The sequence below is a fragment of the Podarcis tiliguerta genome, assembly GCF_965153285.1.
Source record: "Podarcis tiliguerta genome assembly, chromosome: 11".
Taxonomy (NCBI): Eukaryota; Metazoa; Chordata; class Lepidosauria; order Squamata; family Lacertidae; genus Podarcis; species Podarcis tiliguerta.
In genome coordinates this window covers 62,910,736-62,929,483 of record NC_139544.1, presented here as the reverse complement: position 1 = coordinate 62,929,483, position 18,748 = coordinate 62,910,736, and the positions used below count along the sequence as shown (strand labels likewise).

The following is an 18,748-nucleotide window of genomic DNA, read 5'->3' as shown; positions in this document are numbered from 1 at the left end:
GCGGGGGGGGGGGGGGACAGAGACAGGAGCCCAGCTGCAGAGCCAGGAGCCCATCTGCGGAGACAGGGCGTTGCGGCAACAAAAGGGACCCCCAATAGTTCACCCCTGGCCTCTGCCTATTGCACCCCTGAGAGATGCCTGCCCACAAAAACTTCTGTTTCTATATATATATGTAATTTCCCTACATTAAACTTTGGCTTCCCTTCCATGGTTTCCTCCATATAACAATTACTGCTGAATATTACAATCAAACCATACCTTGTTCTCCTCATCTTATTCTCAATGTAACTTTTACTATTGAATTTTCTCTAAACCTGCTAGCAATTTAACCTGTTTATGATAGTTCTTCGTATAATCTGCGAACCATTTCCAATCAGCCTTGAATCCTGTTTCATCCAAGTCTCTGATTCTGCCTCCCTAAGTGACAATGTGGGTTTGCTCTTGTTTTCAGAGAGAGTTTGTGAGAGCCTAAGGCTTCTGAAGTCGAGGCCTCCAGAGCTACGGAATAAAAGCCCTGGGTGTGAAGGGCAGTTCACCAAGAGCTGCAAAGGAGGGCAGAGCTGCCGGATTCCAAACGGAGGGGTTGCCATGGCAATGAGGCCGTGGCCAAACTGTGTCTCCATGGACCATAGTGGGAAGGAGGAGGATACTTTTTGGGGCTCAGAGCTCTCGGATAAGACCCTGGGAGGGAGCATATTCCTTGCCCCCCAAGAAAAAGGGAAGCTGATTTCTGGTCACCTTTACCTGAGCCCATGAGAGCACTGGACTTGCTTGGACTCTTGGGCAAATTTCAAAGTAGAGTTTAGTAGAATAATAATAATAATAATAATAATAATTGTTGCTAGTTTGGCCACAATTATTGCATTTAACAACCACCTCACCCAATGCTTTAATCCTAAATTCACACTTTATTTCCATGTGCAATCATTATAACCTGATGTGTTTCTCCCCACAACTGAACCGCTTTCACTGCTTTTCTGCCAATGTACTTCGGATAAATTTTGCGAATGGGTTTCAGCCTCTGGTCAGATGACACCACAAGCCTCTCGCCCACTGGGGCAAATTAAGGACCTCCGTTTCAATCAGCAGCCATTAGAGAGCTTAACGTCACAGAGCCCCAAGATCACACACAAGCGAATGCCCCTGTTGATGCTGGGCTTTGGAGACTTCTCACCTGCCCTGGAACGGGAGTGCATCTCAGGACTGGGTCAGGTGGGAGCCCCAGGCCTCCCTCCCCTCCTCCTCGTCCCAGTTGGCGTAGGAAACTGGGCTGTGACCCTGCGGCAGAAGGCAAACTCTCCCTTTCCCCGAGAGGAGGAGGAGAAGGTGGAGGAGGGAGCACGCAGAGCTGGCTGCTTAAAAAAGCCTCTCAGGATTCAACCAGCTGAAGCTGGTGTGTGTCGTGCCTTATTAAGGGAGCCGGTCTCATTACTGTGCGAGCGCCGAGGGAACGGCTGGCCCCCTGGCATGAGTCACGCTGCCCAGGAACAGGCAGGCACTGGGCAAGCGCAGCAAAGAGTGAGATTCCCTCCCTCCCGGCCCCAGTATCTTTCTTCCTACTCCACAGGTATAGCCCATGGCAAGATGCAGGTGGGCAGCCAGGGAGATCACCTCTCTCTCTTTTACTTAATAACATTAAATATCTCTCAACTCAGCTTCAGCCCCGCTGGCTCTGCTCTGCTTTAGGCTGGTCTCAACTCCCCACCTGCTCTTACACTGCTGGGGATGTGGTTGTTGTGGGATGACGTGCTTGTGCGAATGAAACACACCTAACACTAAACCATGGTTTGCCTAGCCAAAGTGCGGCTTCTCTGAATGTCCAAACCCAGCCCACCACAGTAACTGTGGTTTACTTTCTGGTAGCAAACCAAGATGTGATGCTGTGGTTTGTAAAGGGCTCACAAACCATGTTTTAACTATGGTTTTATGTCATGTCTGAAACCAAAAGTCTTAACCGACTATGGTTTGCACATCCCATGCTGGGCATGTGCTAAGCAACAGAGTCTCAAGGCAAGGGCATCTGGGAAACAAAGCCAGCTCTGTAAAGAAATCCTGGCTTCTCTGCTCGACTGTGAGACAACCTGTGGCTTGTTGAACAAACCATGGTTAAACTATGTGCTTATTGCATTCATTTGAAATAATACTATTTATTGATGGCTCTTACACCTTAACACGGTCCAGTGTTCACTCGGCAGGAACACAGGAGAGAGTAAGGACTGATCCACACTTACCTTTTGCCTGGCATTTCCCAGGCATGAGTCTGCACTTTAAAACCCAGATTGCTTTTTCTTTCACCCTGGAGCATTCCTCGTGAAAACCTGCTCTTTAAAGATGAAACACAAGAAGCGGCAACTGGGTGCTTCTGTGCATTGCTGTTTGCTCCAATTCAGCAGTAAAGAGCAGGTTTTTATGGGGAAACCTCTGGAGCAGGCATAGGCAAACTCGGCCCTCCAGATGTTTTGTGACTACAATTCCCATCATCCCTGACCACTGGTCCTGTTAGCTAGGGATGATGGGAGTCATAGTCCCAAAATATCTGGAGGGCCGAGTTTGCCTATGCCTGCTCTGGAGCAAGAAAAAAAACATAAAACTTTAAAATGTAGACAGTGCCTGAAAAGTGTGGAGGAAAGGAAAATGCGGATAAGCTCAGAAAGAGACAGGCAGGCAGGCAGGCGGCCCAGTCCTCCCACCCTTTCTCCTCTCCGCCCACCCACCCCCTGCAAAAAACTGGGAAATGCCTGATGGAGGTCCATGGATGCTGGACCAAGTGGGCCACTGGTCTGATCCAGCAGGCTATTCCCATGTTCCCCCAGTCTCAACCGCATGGAGACTCACAACAAAAGGGTCAACACACTCACACACGACAAGCTAGATAAGGTCATCAATGACTATGACTACACTAATTCCTGGAAGGCGAGTTCCTGTAAGTGCTGGATTTCCTTTCATTTGGCAAGCCTTCCCACTGCAGAAGACCTAGAGAAAAAGCAGCAGGTGACTCATGGGAAACTCTGGATAAGCTGGGAAGGGGAAAGGCTTCTGAGAGGGAGGGGGAAGCGCTGCACTAAAACGAGCAGCAAATGTTTCTAGCTATTTGCTCAGCTGACTAAATCCGAAAGCGGGAGAGCTGCGTTATCTCAGTGGCCGACACTCGCTAGTGAGGCTGAGGAGCAGCATTCTGAGTCCCTGCACGGCACACAGGCGAAGGCAAGAGGGACTGAGAATCTGCACGGAGCAGAACTGGGAATGGAGGCCCCAAGGGGAAACCGCTTCAGGCGCTTCAGGGACACCAAGGCCTCTTCCTAGCAGCAGTGCTGGAGACCAAAGTTGGCCAGAGGCAGCAAGAGAGACCCGACGGATGGCAACACTTTGCCCAAGGCGGCCTTTGGAAGAGGCGGCTCTGGGTCTGCTCTCCGCACCAACCAAGAGCCTCGGCCATCACTTCCCATTCCATGCTTTTTCCTAAGGATATTTTGCACAGCTCTGAGCTGCTTCTTGACATGCTGCAAAGGGAGAAGCCACCCGATGCCACGGTGCCACCATGGAGTTCCCTGCCACGTGCAGAGCCTACATCTATTCAGGATCTAGGGCAGAGCTTTCCAAACTTTCCATGTTGGTGACACACTTTTTAGACAGGCATCATTTCATGACACAGTAATTCAGTTTTACAAGCAAACTGGAGGTTGAACTAACCCCTTTCCAGCCCCGGGGGGAGCGCGGGGACCATTCGCACCACACACCTACATTCTGCAGCAGACACACTAGCGTGTCGCGACACACAGTCTAGAAAGCTCTGATCTAGGAAGTCACAGCTAAGGAGGAAGGGTCTTAAGGCCAAGAGTAAGCAATATGGATTCTAACAGCCTTAGGATTCCTCAGTTCAGGATTCTGATTCTGATTCTGTTCCTGATTCTGATCCTTTTCCTTTTCCTGTTCCTGATTCTGATTCTCATCCTGATTCTGATTTTGATCCTGGTCCTTCTCCTTCTCCTTCTCTTCCACATTCTCCACAGTCTTGGAAAGCAAGGGAAAGACAGAGACAGACATGCAAAGGTTAGGCCAAGCATTCTCACAGCGTTACAGAAAACCTCACAGCTTGAATCAGCGATAGAGGGGGGAAATCCTGCCTCCAGTTAAGGACAACAGGCGTTTAAGGCTTGGAAAGCATCAGGCAACACAGCTGTATCCACACAGGCCCAGCAAGCATCCAGAATAACGAGAAAGGGCACACACAGTCTGTTCAGCTGCGAAGGATGACCCAAAGCCAATTGTAGCAGCTGGAATTTGCTTTTGGAAGAAGCACATTTTCAAACCAGACGCATTCAGCAAAGTCTTTACACATTTGCACCTCAGCTTTCATCAACCCAGCTCCACTCAGGTTGGCCGCCACATGGCGAACCAATGGTGTGAATGTTTCAGGCCATTTATAAAGTGAGAATCTGCACATCCATATGAACCCTTTAGAAACTTAAGAGTTAGGAAACGTGTTCAACGAAGGCCGTGATCTCATCTTCCTGTCCTTCTCTGACTATGACAGGAGCAGCCAACATGTCTGTCCATCTCCCCCCCCCCCTTCTGACCCTTAGCCTTCAGGCTGGGCCTGGTGGGAATTATAGTTCCCCACTCTGACTCTTGGGGGTGCATGATGCAACAAGCGGCAGGCCTGCCAGCTACCCGTTTCCCCAGCCACAAAGTCCAACCCCCGACTAGCTGACAAGGCAGTACTGAGCCCCACGCTCAGAAGGGCTCCTCCGAGCTCTCACCTCCTTGGCCCCCATGGCTTCAAACATCTTCTCCAGCTGCACCCTCAGCTGCTGGATGTTGTTCATCAGGATGCAGGGCTGAGCAGAAGGAGAAAACACCAAAGACAGGTTACTGGTGAGACAGACAAATGCTAAGGCCACTGACTCTGTCTGCGCAAAGCCTTCAGGGCCAGATACAGGGGAGAAGGCCAGGGATGGATGGAGGGAGGAAGAGCTTTCTTCCTCAGGTGGGAAGCGAGTTCTGCAAATTCAGTAGCCCAGCCAGCAGGAAGTGAGTGGCTCTCTCTCTCTCCGCCGGTTTCTGAGAAGCCCAGTTGATGTTTGGAGCTGGAAGACCAACTGGCAGAGAGTCTTGGACTGAGAAACAAGTGAAATGGCTGGAGTGCCATGCCCACCCCCGCGCCCCAGGACCTCATGCCCTCCCATCACTATCAGGAGTTGGAGAGAGGGAGGGGATTTTGTCTAGGCAGAAAGAGCACTAGCTCCCGTGGAACCAATGAACGAACAAGCACGACGTTTGGGAAGGGAAGCGCCTCTCATTTTGTGACCCTTCTGTCAGCGAAGGCTGAGCTACTTTCCACGCCTAAGCAGCAGAAAAGGGTTATGAGGCACTTCCTGCCTTGAGAACCCGGCTGCAATAAGTGCATTCCAAGAATGCCCATCGGTCTACAGACAATAATTTTAATATTTAAATGCCACCCACCTGACTGGGTTGCCACAGCCACTGTGGGTGGCTTCTGGCAATACACACACACACACACACACACACACACACACACACAGTAAACAAATCTTGGGCAGCTATCTGTCCCAAGGCGCCTGGCCCTGAGGATATGGCTAAGAAGAGAGGGGCACGTCTTCTCCCCGTTTGTCCTCTGCATTCTCCACCCCAACCAGGCAGAAGACTCACCACTTTCTCCTTGGAGCAGTAGGCCTGGAAGCTCCGGGAGACGATGTCTGCGTACTGCATCAGCACCTTCCCGATGGTCTGCAAGGAGACCAGAAACGTTACTAGCCTCGTTCTGAGCGGCACAAGAGAAACATTTAATGGTTTGTCATAGCTGAATTTCATCTAGTTAAGTCTCTCTGAGGTTTTGTTTTGGCAAAAAGCCCCTAACAAACGCTGCTGTTGACCGCGATGATAATTGCACCCCTTTCCCCCTGGAGAACGAGGCTCCTAGAGATCCCGTGGGAGGAGAGGCATCACCTTGGCAAAGCGCCGCATGTAGCAGGCCAGGATGGCCGGGTCGGGGCACTCCAGCTTCTTGATGATTTCAAAACTCTGGTTGAGCTGGGTGAAGACATCCACCACCGAGCAGGAGAAGAGAGCATGCTCAGATGTCTGCTGGAACTGAACACAAACAAGAAACACGCCGTGTGAAGAAAGACCGGTGTAGCTCAGTCGGCACAGCACGAGAATCTTAATTTCAGGGTCCTGGGTTCGAGTGTCAATGCAGGGCAAAAGATTCCTGCATTGCAGGGGGTTGGACCCTCGGGGTCTCTTCTAACTCTGCGATTCTGTGATTCTACTGGTGCCTTTGAGTTCATGCAAGCCTTTCACCATGTGAATTTTAATCTGAAACACTTTTCTATTTTCTACCAAGCCTTCCACAATCCTGAAGGATACCTGTTGGCTTCTTTATTTATTAAGTTTACACAAGTAGGACGGCAAAATGCACAAGGCACACAACAATTCACACACTGGACGACAGTACTGCTGTCCAATAATCCAATAACAGCCTAATTATATCAATGCCAAATTATAATACAGTTCCTAATATCATTCAAATACCAAATTATACAATTTAGGTGCCCCCCCCCCCCCCGCATGCTAGAATTGGTGGTTTGATGATTTACTTTATTTCTGTGTTCCAAAACCTTACCCCATCCTTCTTATCTCTCTCCAGAGCTCCATGCAAAAATTCCAGGGACACGTCTTCATTCTCATCCAGCCACTGCATCACAAACTGCTCAAACCACCTGCGTTGGGGAGGGAAGGAAGCCCACCTCATTTGAGTTTGCAAAGCCCTTCCCCACCAGCCGGCCGCTCTGGGGCCGAACTCACCCAAAACTGCCCCCCAGCATTGGAAGGAGACAGAATATTCACAGGCCCTTGCCCCCCTTTCCCCCTCCCTCCTTCGTTTCATGTCCTCTGCCTTGTAGCACTGCAAACCGCAGGGAAGGAAATTACAGGGATTTGCATGAATAAAGGGAGTGAATAAAGGGAGAATCCTGCTCTTGACTAAACACCCAAGGAAGGGGGCAGGGACCCAAGGTCTGGATGTGGCCCCTTGGGCTGTGAGCATTCTGAGTGTGCCTCACATGTCCCAGGTATTTCTGAAACACTGACTGCACGTCTTCTTTGCCACAGCCAAGGCTATCACAGCATCCCCCGAGGCCCAGAATCGATGCAAGAGACGGGATATTGGGAAAGTGACAGAGCTGCAGATTGCAGAAAGTTATGGCGAGGCAGACAAAAGACCGGTTGGGGGGAAATTGGTCTCCATTTATGTCTCCATTTATACCCTAATAAGAGCTGATGCAGCGAGAGGTCTCTCTCCCGAGGCAGAATCTCTTTCAGAGAAAGAAGGACAGCTTGCCATTATTCCGTCCAAGTGTGGAGAACAGAGTGACTGGCCTTCGGGTTGCTTCACTCGTTTTACCTAAATGCTGGATGATTGAATCTTTCTGTTTAGGTGCATGTCAAGTAGATGGCTTCTCTCCCAAGCTTGTGTTTGTGTGTCTTCTTGCGGCAGATGACACTGCTATGGAAAGCAGTCGAGGGAAGGCACAGCCTCCCCCTCCCGCCTGCCCAGACCCAAAATCACCCTAAACTCTGTTTAGGATTGACCTGGGCTGCTCCTCACCCCTCCCAGTCCAGGCACTGCTTTTCAGGATCGGTTCTTTGTCAACCGGGACTGCCTGAAGTTCCGACTGCAGCCAGGGCAGAGGCATCTTCAGGCCCCGGAGGCAGAAGAAGCCACGGAAGAGGCCAGGGGGCTCTTCGTCCCCAGGAGAACAGAAACACCCGCCTGGCGCTGCGAGGCCGTTGTCTGCCTGCTTGTGTTCGTGCGGAGCCAGAGCCCGCCTCTGTCTAGAAACGCGGCTGAAACACAAGGTGCTTGCAAACAAGGGAAGGGGAGTCAACAAAGCGGCGCATTGTGCGATCTTCGCAGCCGATTAAGGCCCTCTCCAAACCCGCAGCTGAGTTTATACAAACGGCGCTAATTATGGGGTGCTTAAATTTGCAAAGAAAGTGAGAGACACTACGGAGGGAGCGAGAGCAAAGCCCAGAGCATGCTGGGAAGCCTGAAATAACCCTTCACACTTCAGAATAGAAAGGCACAGCCTACCCGATGCTGGGAATTGTAATTGGCATGGTGTTAAAAAGCTGGCACCGGCCCATCCGCACCGCAGCCAGCAAGTTTCCAGCAAGTTGCAAGCACCACAAAGCTCTGTTTGAATGCACACACGGCAGGGTGTTTTGCAGTTGAGACATTTCACAAGAATCTGAGAAATGTGATTGCACACAAAAGTGGTCCAGGAATTAGGCACCCCTTATTGGGGCTATGAGACAAACACGCCCCCAAAATTCTGAGGCACAGCGAAGTCTCCTGTTGAGACCTTCTATGCACCCCTTTAACATGTGCTGATGGCAGTAGTAACCCTGTTTCCAGAGCGCCAGAATATGGTACCTGTGACTCCCCCCTTGCCCTCACTCAGGAGGGCAGCCTTGTCTAAGGACATTGCCCATCTCTGTCTAGCAAGGACACTCAAGGAATGACATCTTCAGGACTGGGACTGGGAGCAGAGCCTGCTCTGGCAGAACTATTTTGCCCACAGGGCAAAGATGCTTGTGCAGCGCCTGGGAGGCACTTGAGCCATGATTAGGACCCAGAACCAGCAGCCCTCAAACAATGCAAGAGTCCCATCCAGAGTGGACAGGAGCAGCCACATCAGACTCCCATGGCAGAGGCAGTGGGAACCTCCAGACAGAGAACTGGGAGAGGCCAGGGAGTCTTCATGGAGGAGCACAAGGCCTGCTGGAGGGTAAGAAGGAAGGCTGGGGAATCTCTGACAACTTGGGGGAAAGTGTAAGCATCTTGAGAGTTGCTCAAGTGCTGCAATCATAGAGTCATGGATTTGAAGAGTTGGAAGGGACACCCAAGGAACATCTAGGCAAACCCACGGCAATGCAGGAATCACAGTGAAGAATCCCTGACTGACAGGTGGCCATCCAACCTGTTTGGAAACCTCCAGTGAAAGAGAGCCCACCACCTTCTAAAGGAGTCTATTCCACCGCTGACCAGCTCTCACCATCAGAAATTTCTTCCTGATGTTTAGTTGGAATCTCTTCTTGGAACTTGAGGCCACTGGTTCATGTCCTCCCCTCTGGAGCAGCAGAAAACAAGGCTGCTCCATCTTCCAGGAGGCAGCCCTTGAGATACTGGAAGATGACTCTCGTTTCACCTCTCATTCTTCTCTTCCCACTCCCTCCACCGTTCCTGCTAAGGCTGCGGAGGCCTCCGCTGAGCCAGAAGACTATCAGGGGCTGGTGCCACCTGCTAAGGCAGTCAAGAGCAAGGCCAGCCTTTCTCGGCAGCGCTGAACACACCCTGCAGTGCCAAGGAAAGGAAAGCGCAGCCGCAAGTGCGGAGACGCCGGGGTTGGGAGGAAGACTCTGACGGCCCACAGGCAAAGCGAGTTCTCTGCCTGTTGAACACGGAGGCTGGAAGGAAGGGAAGCGAAACTGGGCGCTCCTGCCCAGCACCTTCCCCCTACTCTTTGAACCAACTGGAGTCCGCCAGCAGTGGGCAACGACGCCATCACATGTATTTTTCCATCTCTTGCCCACGCAGAGCCCCGCTTCCAACTGTGACGAGGCTCCGGTTTGCCTTAAGTTGTTTGCTGACATTTGGAGAGAAAGCCAAAGCAGGGAAGTGTTAATATCGTCCAAATTTGATGGCGATGCAGATTATTAGGAAAGCAAGTGACTCAGCAAACCCGGGATCCTGCCAGGGCTGCTGCCAAGAGGCAAGGCAAGGCAAGGCAGGGGGTTGGAAGAGGCAGGATGTGTCTGCAAAGAGCCCCTGGGCTGAAATATGAGCCTGGCCCAGTGGCAGAAGGTGCTGGGAGGTGGCAGAGAAGTGCCATGGCAACAGGGCTGCCATCAAGAGGCAGTCCAGAGGGCAGCCAAGATCACACTGGCTCTCACTGCACCCTCTGCTTAGTAATGCTTAGCATTTAGATCCGTTCTCCATCCGCAGATGGCAGGTGGCTGACTAACAGCCCAATTCGCCACACAGCCAAGGCAAAGCAGGTGACTTGGGCCAATTTAGAGCCAGGTTCCTTGCCATCCAACCACTCGGTGGGTGCAGCGTTCTCCTGGCTTTCTCGGTGGGGCAGCCTAGGCAAGTCTGGTGCACAGGGAGACAGCTCAGAAATGCGGATTTGTTATCCTCCTGAAAGCGACTGAATCATCCTTGGCGCTGGGCTCCGAGTCGGGGCTGTGTGTGGTGGAAGCCGGCAGCGGAGATTCTCATGTGGGCTAGAAAAAGGAAGCGTGGAATTGGCTTGGGGAAGGGGGTAATTAGCCCTTAATAATGAGCAGGACGGAACGCGCGCCATCTCTTCTACGTGATCCGAACACTCTGCCTTTCACAGCTCAGAAACACAGAGGCACAGCGTGGCTGCCGATCCTGGCGTCTGATTCACACTCCGGAACACTTCCTTCTTCAGACTGTTTTGCAGGTCCAGGACCAGGGAGCCAGCGCCTGGCTGCACCCAAGAGGATGCCGGGATTCTGATGGAGGCTCTTGCTGGTGGCTGCGCAGGCTCCAAAGGCACAAGACCAGAAAGGTCTGGAGCCACAGTTAACAAGGCAGCATATCACGCGTGACAACCTTCTTTTGTTCAGGACAAGGCCAGGAAGGAAGCCTTGCTCCAGCCCACAAGAGACTCAGGAGGTGCTTTGGACCCCAATCAGGTCCAGGTTCTGCTCTAATCCACAGCCTGAAACTTCACAGCTACAGGAGCAATTCAGCCCCAGAACCAGATGCTGCATTTAATTTCTGGAGCTTTGCCAAGAAGTGCTGGCAGACTTCCAGCAAGGATGCTAACTGAGCAAACTTCTTCCTGCTCTTATGATCTCCCTCCCCTTTCTATGGCCTAGGATGGCACACAAGGAACGGCAAGGCTGCATGTGTTCGCCCTGCTTCTGACACTGCTAGTGCAGGTCTCTCCCCCTTTGCAAACATGAAGGGCTGCAGCTCAGTGCTGCATGAACAAGGGCTCTGGAGCTACAGGCACGGCTGGGATGGACTCCAGCCAGAAAGCCTGGGCAGCTGCTGCCAGTCAGAGTCAATACCACTAAGCTAGATGGACCAAGGGTCTGATCTGGCCTTTTATAAGAAGGGCTGGGGAACCTTTTTGAGCCCTTGGAGGAAAGTGGGAGGGGCTGGCAAGGGCCTTTGTGGCTCTCCCTTCAAGGGTGAAACTGGAGACCTAAGAGAGAAAGGAGCAGAACAGAGCTGCAAGTCAATCTATTCTGCCTTGGTCAGACCCCACCGGGAATACTGCGCTCAGTTCTGGGCACCGCAATTTAAGGAGGATGTTGACAAGCTGGGAGGTGTGCAGAAGAGGGCAACCAAGATGATCAAGGGTCTGGCAACCAAGCCTGATGAGGAACGGTTGAAGGAGCTGGGTATGCTTAGCCTGGAAAAGAGGAGACTGAGAGGAGCTATGATAGCTGTCTTCAAATATCTCTCGGGCTGCCACATGGAGGGTGGAGGATGCTTGTTTTTTCCTGCCCTGGAGGGCAGGACTCAAACCCATGGCTTCAAGTTACAAGAAAGGAGATTCTGACTAAACACCAGGAAGAACTTTCTGACCGTAAGAGCTGCTCAGCAGTGGAAGACTCCCTCCTTTCTTGGGGGTTTTAAAGCAGAGGTTGGGTGGCCATTGGGTAGGGATTCTTTAGCTGAGATTCCTGCATTGCAGGGGTTGGACTAGATGGCCCTTGGGTCCCTCCCAATTCTATTATTCCATTACTCTACGTCAGCTCTTCCTCTGTGGGGCCAGAGCTGCCCCCTCAGCCTTCAGGAGAGGGGCTAAGCAAGGACAGATAGCTCTGGCTTGTCCTACCAGCTCAGAGCCCTCTGGCAGCAGACTGCCAGCCTTTGGAACTTCTTTTGTGATGCTGGGCTGAGCCCTCTAAAGTTTCTTCTTGAATGGGGTGGTGGCGGTGAACAAACACCAACAGAAATGTGTGTCTTGTTGGACAACCGAAAGAGTAAGTGGCAGAGACCAGCCTTTCCGGGAGGTAACCCCACACCTCAGAAAGGCCTCCCTTGCACCACTGAGCCTTTTAACCTGGGGAAGCAGCATCCTGCTCCACGTACCCATAAGAGGAAGGAGGCAGGCCGTCGGGAAAGGGCACTGTGAGCCACACAGCCGAATCCTCTGGAGAACGTAAGGCGCCTCCGCTTTCCGAAGAGGGGAGGCAGTGGCGCAGGGGTGGCAAGGGGGGTGTGCCTTGCAAGGGAGGTCCCAGGGTGAGCCAGGTACTTACGCAGGGTACTCGGGTATTTTCCCGGCGATGGCTGGCAGGCCGCAGACATACTCGTTGTAGAGCCACTTCACTTTGAAGTGCAGGTTCATGTAGTCGGCGCTTTTGCACAGCCGGTGCTTCTCGTGTTCTGTGAGGAAGGTGGAGAGAAAGGAGAGAGGGAGGGAGGGAGAAGGAACGAGAATGCTGTCAGGTGAGTAATTCAATCGGCTCCTTTCCCAGCAACCTGCCACAAAAACAGGAGCCTCCGCACATCCGCAGGGCAGAACGCCCTGCCACACGCTGCATGTCCAAAACCCACGAAATCCCCGCAACCTGGGATCCTGCTAACGATCGCAGGGCATGGCAGTTCATCCGGTTGGGGCCCGGAGCTGATTTTCCACACAGCACTTCAAAAATAGATGGGAAGAGTTTCTGGTTGCCATGGCAATGAGAGGAGAACAGCTTCTTAGGGCTGGTCCTCCTCCTAAGATGCTGCACACATCTCCTAGAGGAGGAAGCACAAAGCAAATCCCTAGAAACAAAAGCAGCCCCCAATGCTGGAGAGTCTTCAGGAGGGCCCTCTGCCCCCCGTCTCACCCAAGCCAGCCCAGTCCTTGGGCAAACCAGAAGGAATTGGGGGGGGGGGCACTGGGTTTGGCCTCCTGGATTTCCAGGCTCCTCCAGCCTCTCTAAACCGAGCTTCCAAATCCAGCACGTGCAGCTTCCTGAACCAGCCGGGAGAAGCATTTGCCTGCTCCACAGAGGTCGCCAGGTCCAGTTCAAAAGGGCACAAAGCAGTCGCCGCCTTGCTGAAGCTGGGCAGCTCTGGGTCTGGTCTGGTGCTGGATGGGAGACCAGCACGGAACCCCGTGACTTTGCCTCGAGTTCCATTGTGGAGGAAAAGAAGGATACAGATCTAAAAGTTTAAGACAGGTTGCACTGCCCGCCTGCCCAGGTGACAAGAGAGACACTTCCCACAAGGCCATTGGGGCGCATGATGCCTCCATCTTGCCCCAGGTCAGTCGCCTCAAGCATGAGACCTTGTGCACAGATTTCTCCTCTTCTCTTTTTCCAAAGTCCCTCCTGTCCACCCCCTTCTCTGGCAGACAGCTGGGTGCTCTCCAAGTTGAGCGGCACCTTTTGCCAAGAAGTGACCCACACGCTGCAACTACAAGGTCCAGGGAGCTTCTGGTCTCTCCTCGCCGAGGGCCAGTGGCTCCTGGGCTCCTTCCCAAGGTGAAACGGACCTCCCCCAATCTTCTGCTTGAGCTCAGGACAGCAGCATGGGGGGCTCCTGGCCTGTCTCCCACCCAAGAGCAGGCCAAGCCCAGGAGGCCAGCAGCAGCCTTTAGACTTGATGGCACATCCGAGGCATGGACAGATCTAACCAGCTAACTCTTTCAAGCCACCTGAGGATCTGCAGGTCCTAAATGTGTGGCTGAAAGCATTGCTTGCAAGCAACAGTCCCCCCTTCCCTCCCAGGAGCAGAGCTGCGCATTCTTTGGGCAATGAGGGGCAGCAGGATGTGCCACCACCCTCTGGCGCTGATGACCCCAACCAGGGCGCCCCCCTCGTTCTCTTCAGCAGAAGCAGCCAGGGAAGCGTCAATGTCCTGGAATCCCCAACGGCAGGTTGTTTGCCAGGAGTTTGCAAGGCCGGTCTAAGATCCCGAAAGCCCCCAGGGGAAAGGGGCTTTATTGAAAGCAAGCACAGAGCAATTCTGCGTCCCACTTCAGACAGCAGGAGGGTTTTATTAGCACTCAAGGAGGGCAAGGGCCAGTAATTAAGACTTATTGGGGGAGAGAAAGAGAAAGAAAGGAGGTCACCTGGATACCCATTTAAGCCTGAAGGCGCGAAGAGATCCCCAGACATTTGGTAAGAGGAAGCCGCCTTCCTGAAAGCAAGAAGTCTTCTGCTACAGAATAATTGGAGGACCAATGTACCATATTTTTCCGTGTATAAGACTAGGTTTCCCCCCTAAAAAATAATTTCCAAAATTTGAGGGCATCGTATAGCTCTCCCCCCATTTTCTTAAGCCGGAGTTCCCCAAAATAGGGGGCGTCCTATACATGGGGCGCCTTATAGACGGAAAAATAGGGTAAATTCCATCACTAGCTTCAGTTTCATTTTAAATTAATCAGGTTTAGGTAATTGGAATAAATCCCCTGCCCACCTTTTCCTGTTCTGCCAACACCAACCAACCACTACCACACATCAGCAGGAGCACTCCACAGCATGGAGGGCATTCCCAAGACCCCTTGAGGGGATTCCCAGCAGCTGAAGAACACCTCTGCATTCCTCCCCACACCTTAGGCTCAGGACACCGTTTTCACCCCTACTGCTCAGGACCACAAGACTTCTGAAGAGAACAGGAAACACTCAGGCTCTTCGTCTCCTCCGTATGTGTGATGGCCCTTCGAGGCTCCCTGTGGGTTTTTCCTGGGCTCAGGCCTCTTGCTGTCTGACTCTTCCAGCCCATCTTCAGGGAGCGGAGAGAATAGAGCCAGGAGAGACGAGACTTCGAAGCCAACGCAGGGCCTTCAGCTTTTGGTACCTTCGCTTCCAGAATGTTTCCATGACACTTGTCTCAATGCAAAAAATGCCAACTATCCTGGCAGAAACTTTTCTAACCTTGGGCTGCCTAAATTCTTTAAAATTTCTGGTAAATGCCACTGAGCCCCACTTGATAATATCCAGGGCAAACAGAGCCAATGGCATAACACGAAGGCACCGTGTACATTTGTATCCTGTGCCTCCTCATTCAAGAAGGGGCCAGACCACCTTCTCAAGATTTCTGCGCCTTCAGATGATACCCTGAACTTAAGAGGTCCCTGCTAAACATCAGGGAAAACCTTCTGGCCGTCAGAGCCATTCGACAGTGGAGAGACTCCCACGAGAGGTAGTGGACTCTCCTTCAAAGAGCCTGGATGGCCATCTCTCATCTATGACCTAGCTGAGATTCCCACACTGCAGGGGGTTGGACTACATGAGCCTTGGGGCATCTTTCAACTCTACGATTCTATGATTCTAAGACCGCAGTGCTGAAGTTTTGGACAGCGACATCTAAAAGCCAATACACTGGCAACGGCCAAAATTTTCACACTTGACCCTACAGGGAGAAAGGGCTGTGATAGCCAACAGGCTTTTCCTCCCAGGGACATCTGAATATTATTATTATTATTATTATTATTATTATTATTATTATTATTATTATTATTATTATTATTATTATTATTTTATTTATTTATACCCTGCCCATCTGGCTGGGTTTCCCCAGCCACTCTGGACGGCTTTCAACAGAATATTAAAATACAATAACCTATTAAACATTAAAAGCTTCCCTAAGCAGGGCTGCCTTCAGATGTCTTCTAAAAGTCTGGTAGTTGTTCTTCTTTTTGACACCTGGTGGCAGGATGTTCCACAGGGTGGGTGCCACCACAGAGAAGGCCCTCTGCCTGGTTCCCTGTCACTTTGCTTCTCCCAGCGAGGGACCACCAGAAGGCCCTCAGAGCTGGACCTCGGTGTCACGGCAGAACGATGAGGGTGGAGACGCTCCTTCAGGTCTACTGGGCCGAGGCTGTTTAGGGCTTTAAAGGTCAGCACCAACACTTTGAATTGTGCTCGGAAATGAAAACCCAAAACCAGGACAGCTTTGCACGGACACTGCCAAGCCGTGGCGCTCTCCCAGTGAGGCTCTCTGGAAGGAGGGTGGGCCAGGAGAAGGCCCTCCAGTATCTGGACCCTGAGAAGAAGCTGGGAGGGAAAGCGCACTCAGAGCAGAGGAGCAGCAGCAGCAGCAGGTGGGGTTCTCTGCAGAGGGGAGCGACACACGCAAGCTGCTTCCTGCCTGCCATGGAAAGGGTCTCAGGCAGACGTGTCTGCTCTGCAAACTAAGCATCACTTTGGGGTTTGCGATCTATGCACAGCCTGGGAGGGGGATGGGAACCTGCTAAACTAGAATAAAGTCAGGGAGAAAGAAAAAAGGCTCTTACCGCCCTGGAAGAGGACCATGCGGATGCGAAATATAGGTGGGGCTTTGGACAGAGAAAAGGTAGCAGTGAACCAACCACCAATGTTCCCACAGCCCTCCCTGACTCCCAACTCCCAAAAGCTGCCGCTTGGCTGCCGATCCTCCTGTCTATCCATGTCAGGAGCGGAGCAAGGCGAGAGGGCGGGAGTCCAGGGAAAGAGAAACCTCTCTATATGAGAAGCCTCCGGTTGGCTCCCATCCTCACCAGGAATCGCTCCTCTAGAGAGAGATGCTCAGAAGGACCCTTCACATCTTTATGATTATTATTTAAATTTCTACGCTGCCCTTCGTCCAAGAATCACAGGGCTGTTTGCAATATAGAAGCACAAGACAAACCGAAAGCATACACCCCCCTCCCCCAGTTTAAAAGGCTACAGATTGTTTCATTAGCCAAAGGCCTGGAAGAAGAGGGATGTTTTTGCCTGGCATCTAAAGATAGGTACCAGGTGAGCCTCCCTGGAGAGAGCACCCCATAAATGGGGAGCCATCGCAGAAAAGGCCCTGTTCTTATGCTACCACCCTCTGGATCTCTCCCTTCACGTTCTACATCTGTTAATGTGGAAGACCACACGGGGGGGGGGGAGGCTATGTGCTATTATTCTCACTATGGAGAGGAAAGGTCTTTAGCCAAACATTCAGAAGGGTCACCAAAGGGAAGGCTCTTACCACGTGATGCCTTGAGGGTGCTCATTCTATCCAGAACTTAAGAGATGAGCAAGGGGGTGAGACAAAAAGCACACACAGGCCAGACATTATTAGGAGCCCAGAGGGAAGAGGCTTAGCCCACCAAAACACTGGAGATGGAAGAGTCACGCCTGTGCTCCTAAGGAAGAGCTCCACTTCGCAGCAGAACTGCAGCAGAGGGAGGACAAAATCCCAGGAGTGTGTGTGTGTGTGTGTCTCACTCCTGCTCTTCGAGGTGTCAGAACCAATTGGATGCTAATTACCTGAAGCGACATCTTGAAACACAGATCGCATCCCCTGTGCCTATTAGCCATGATCAAAATGCATCATGCTCAAACCCAGAGCATTGAAAAGGGAGCTAAGGCAGCAACGGCTTTAAAGGTTGAAAAATCAAACCCGCAGAAGGAGGCTTCATCATGGCTCGGTGCAGTTAACCGCCTGGCCCCTTTCCCTCTCCCCCCCCCCACTGTGTTTTGCATAAACAGGAGCTGGAGGCCTGGGATAATTATTACTCAAATGAGCGTGCATGTTGCCAAGATATTGCAGGGTGGGGAGGAGTATCTAATGCCAGGATCCATGCCATGTATTCACACTTGTGTATTCTTCCTGCTGGTTTGATCCCTCACCTTGAGCAAACTAACCTCAGATGCCTGGATTTTTCTAATGCTCTGATCATTTAAGGTAACAACCAGAGTAGGAATGCCACCCCAAAATGCTCCCCAGAGACTAGTGGCTCATTTAGGTGGCAAACAGAGTTTGGAGTGGGGAGTTTGCAGTGGATCAGTGGTCAGCCCTGTCTGGCCAGCTCTGCAAGCCTCCTCCAGGCACTGGAGCTCAGGAGAGGATGGTTCTGTTCCCAGTCCAAGCCGGCTGTGCAGGATGTGGCTGATCTCCCTTCCTGTCTCCCCAGATGGCTGTGCAGAGAGGAGCAACCAACAGGCCTCTCCGACCATCGCAACCGCCCCCAGCCCCACCACAAGCACTGCTTCAATTTTTAAAAGCGTACATTAAAAAAAGCATGCCGTATATATAAAAGTGTAGAGCAAACCTTTCAGTGAGAAGGAGCAAAGAAAAAGTGGACATCAGCAACAGGTCTGGGGCAGGGGTGGGGGCAAGCAGCCCTCTCCCCTGCCCCACATCCCAGGATGCCAAAGAGCAGCCCTCTCCCCTGCCCCACATCCCAGGATGCCAAAGAGCAGGAGAAGCAGAGACCCAAGACGAAGGTCCACAGAAACATCCCATGAACTGTGGGTCACCCTCTTTGCCCTGCTGCACTCGGGTACTAGCCCACAGCGCGAATCAAGGGGAGCAGGGAGTTCCTGTCCTCCAGCTGCATGAATTCAGGAGCTAAGGGCAGAGAGATCCTGCCCTCTGTCCAGGGGGAGAGAGAATGGGAAGGTGATTGTGCCCAGAGAGGACAGAGCCAGCGGCTGCTCTTAGGGCTTGGCAGCTTCTCGCCTGGTGCAGGCGGAGGGCAAGTCCTCAGTCTCCTGATGGGGGGAAGGATGCCAAGCTCCATTGCAAGAAGCAACAGCGGTGCTGAGCTGGCAGAGCAGCGCTGGCAAGGCTTCCTCGGATGGCCTGAGAAACTCCCCCGGGAGCTTTTGGCAGCTCCTCGCAGAGCTTGGGGATTCCGGCTGCAGCATTGTGGAGAAGTAATTTGATTAGAGGACAGCCGGCCTTTGCAAGGCTTCGACCCAAGCGGAACGTGACTGGCCAGTTGCC

At 52.2% G+C, this 18,748-nt stretch overlaps 1 protein-coding gene across 9 annotated transcripts in view; it reads right to left on the bottom strand.

Annotated features, from left to right (window-relative positions):
- The window catches only part of UNC13B (unc-13 homolog B), a 154,343-nt gene that overhangs the window by 14,147 nt on the left and 121,448 nt on the right, over positions 1 to 18,748 (bottom strand). For all 9 annotated transcript variants that reach the window (XM_083402609.1, XM_083402606.1, XM_083402607.1 and 6 more), the window contains 5 exons: positions 12,331 to 12,457; positions 6,644 to 6,740; positions 5,968 to 6,111; positions 5,671 to 5,748; positions 4,761 to 4,838 (listed from right to left, as the gene is read on the bottom strand). In XM_083402609.1, the coding sequence (XP_083258735.1) occupies positions 4,761 to 4,838; positions 5,671 to 5,748; positions 5,968 to 6,111; positions 6,644 to 6,740; positions 12,331 to 12,457 (524 nt within the window). The remainder of the gene's footprint in view (positions 1 to 4,760; positions 4,839 to 5,670; positions 5,749 to 5,967; positions 6,112 to 6,643; positions 6,741 to 12,330; positions 12,458 to 18,748) is intronic.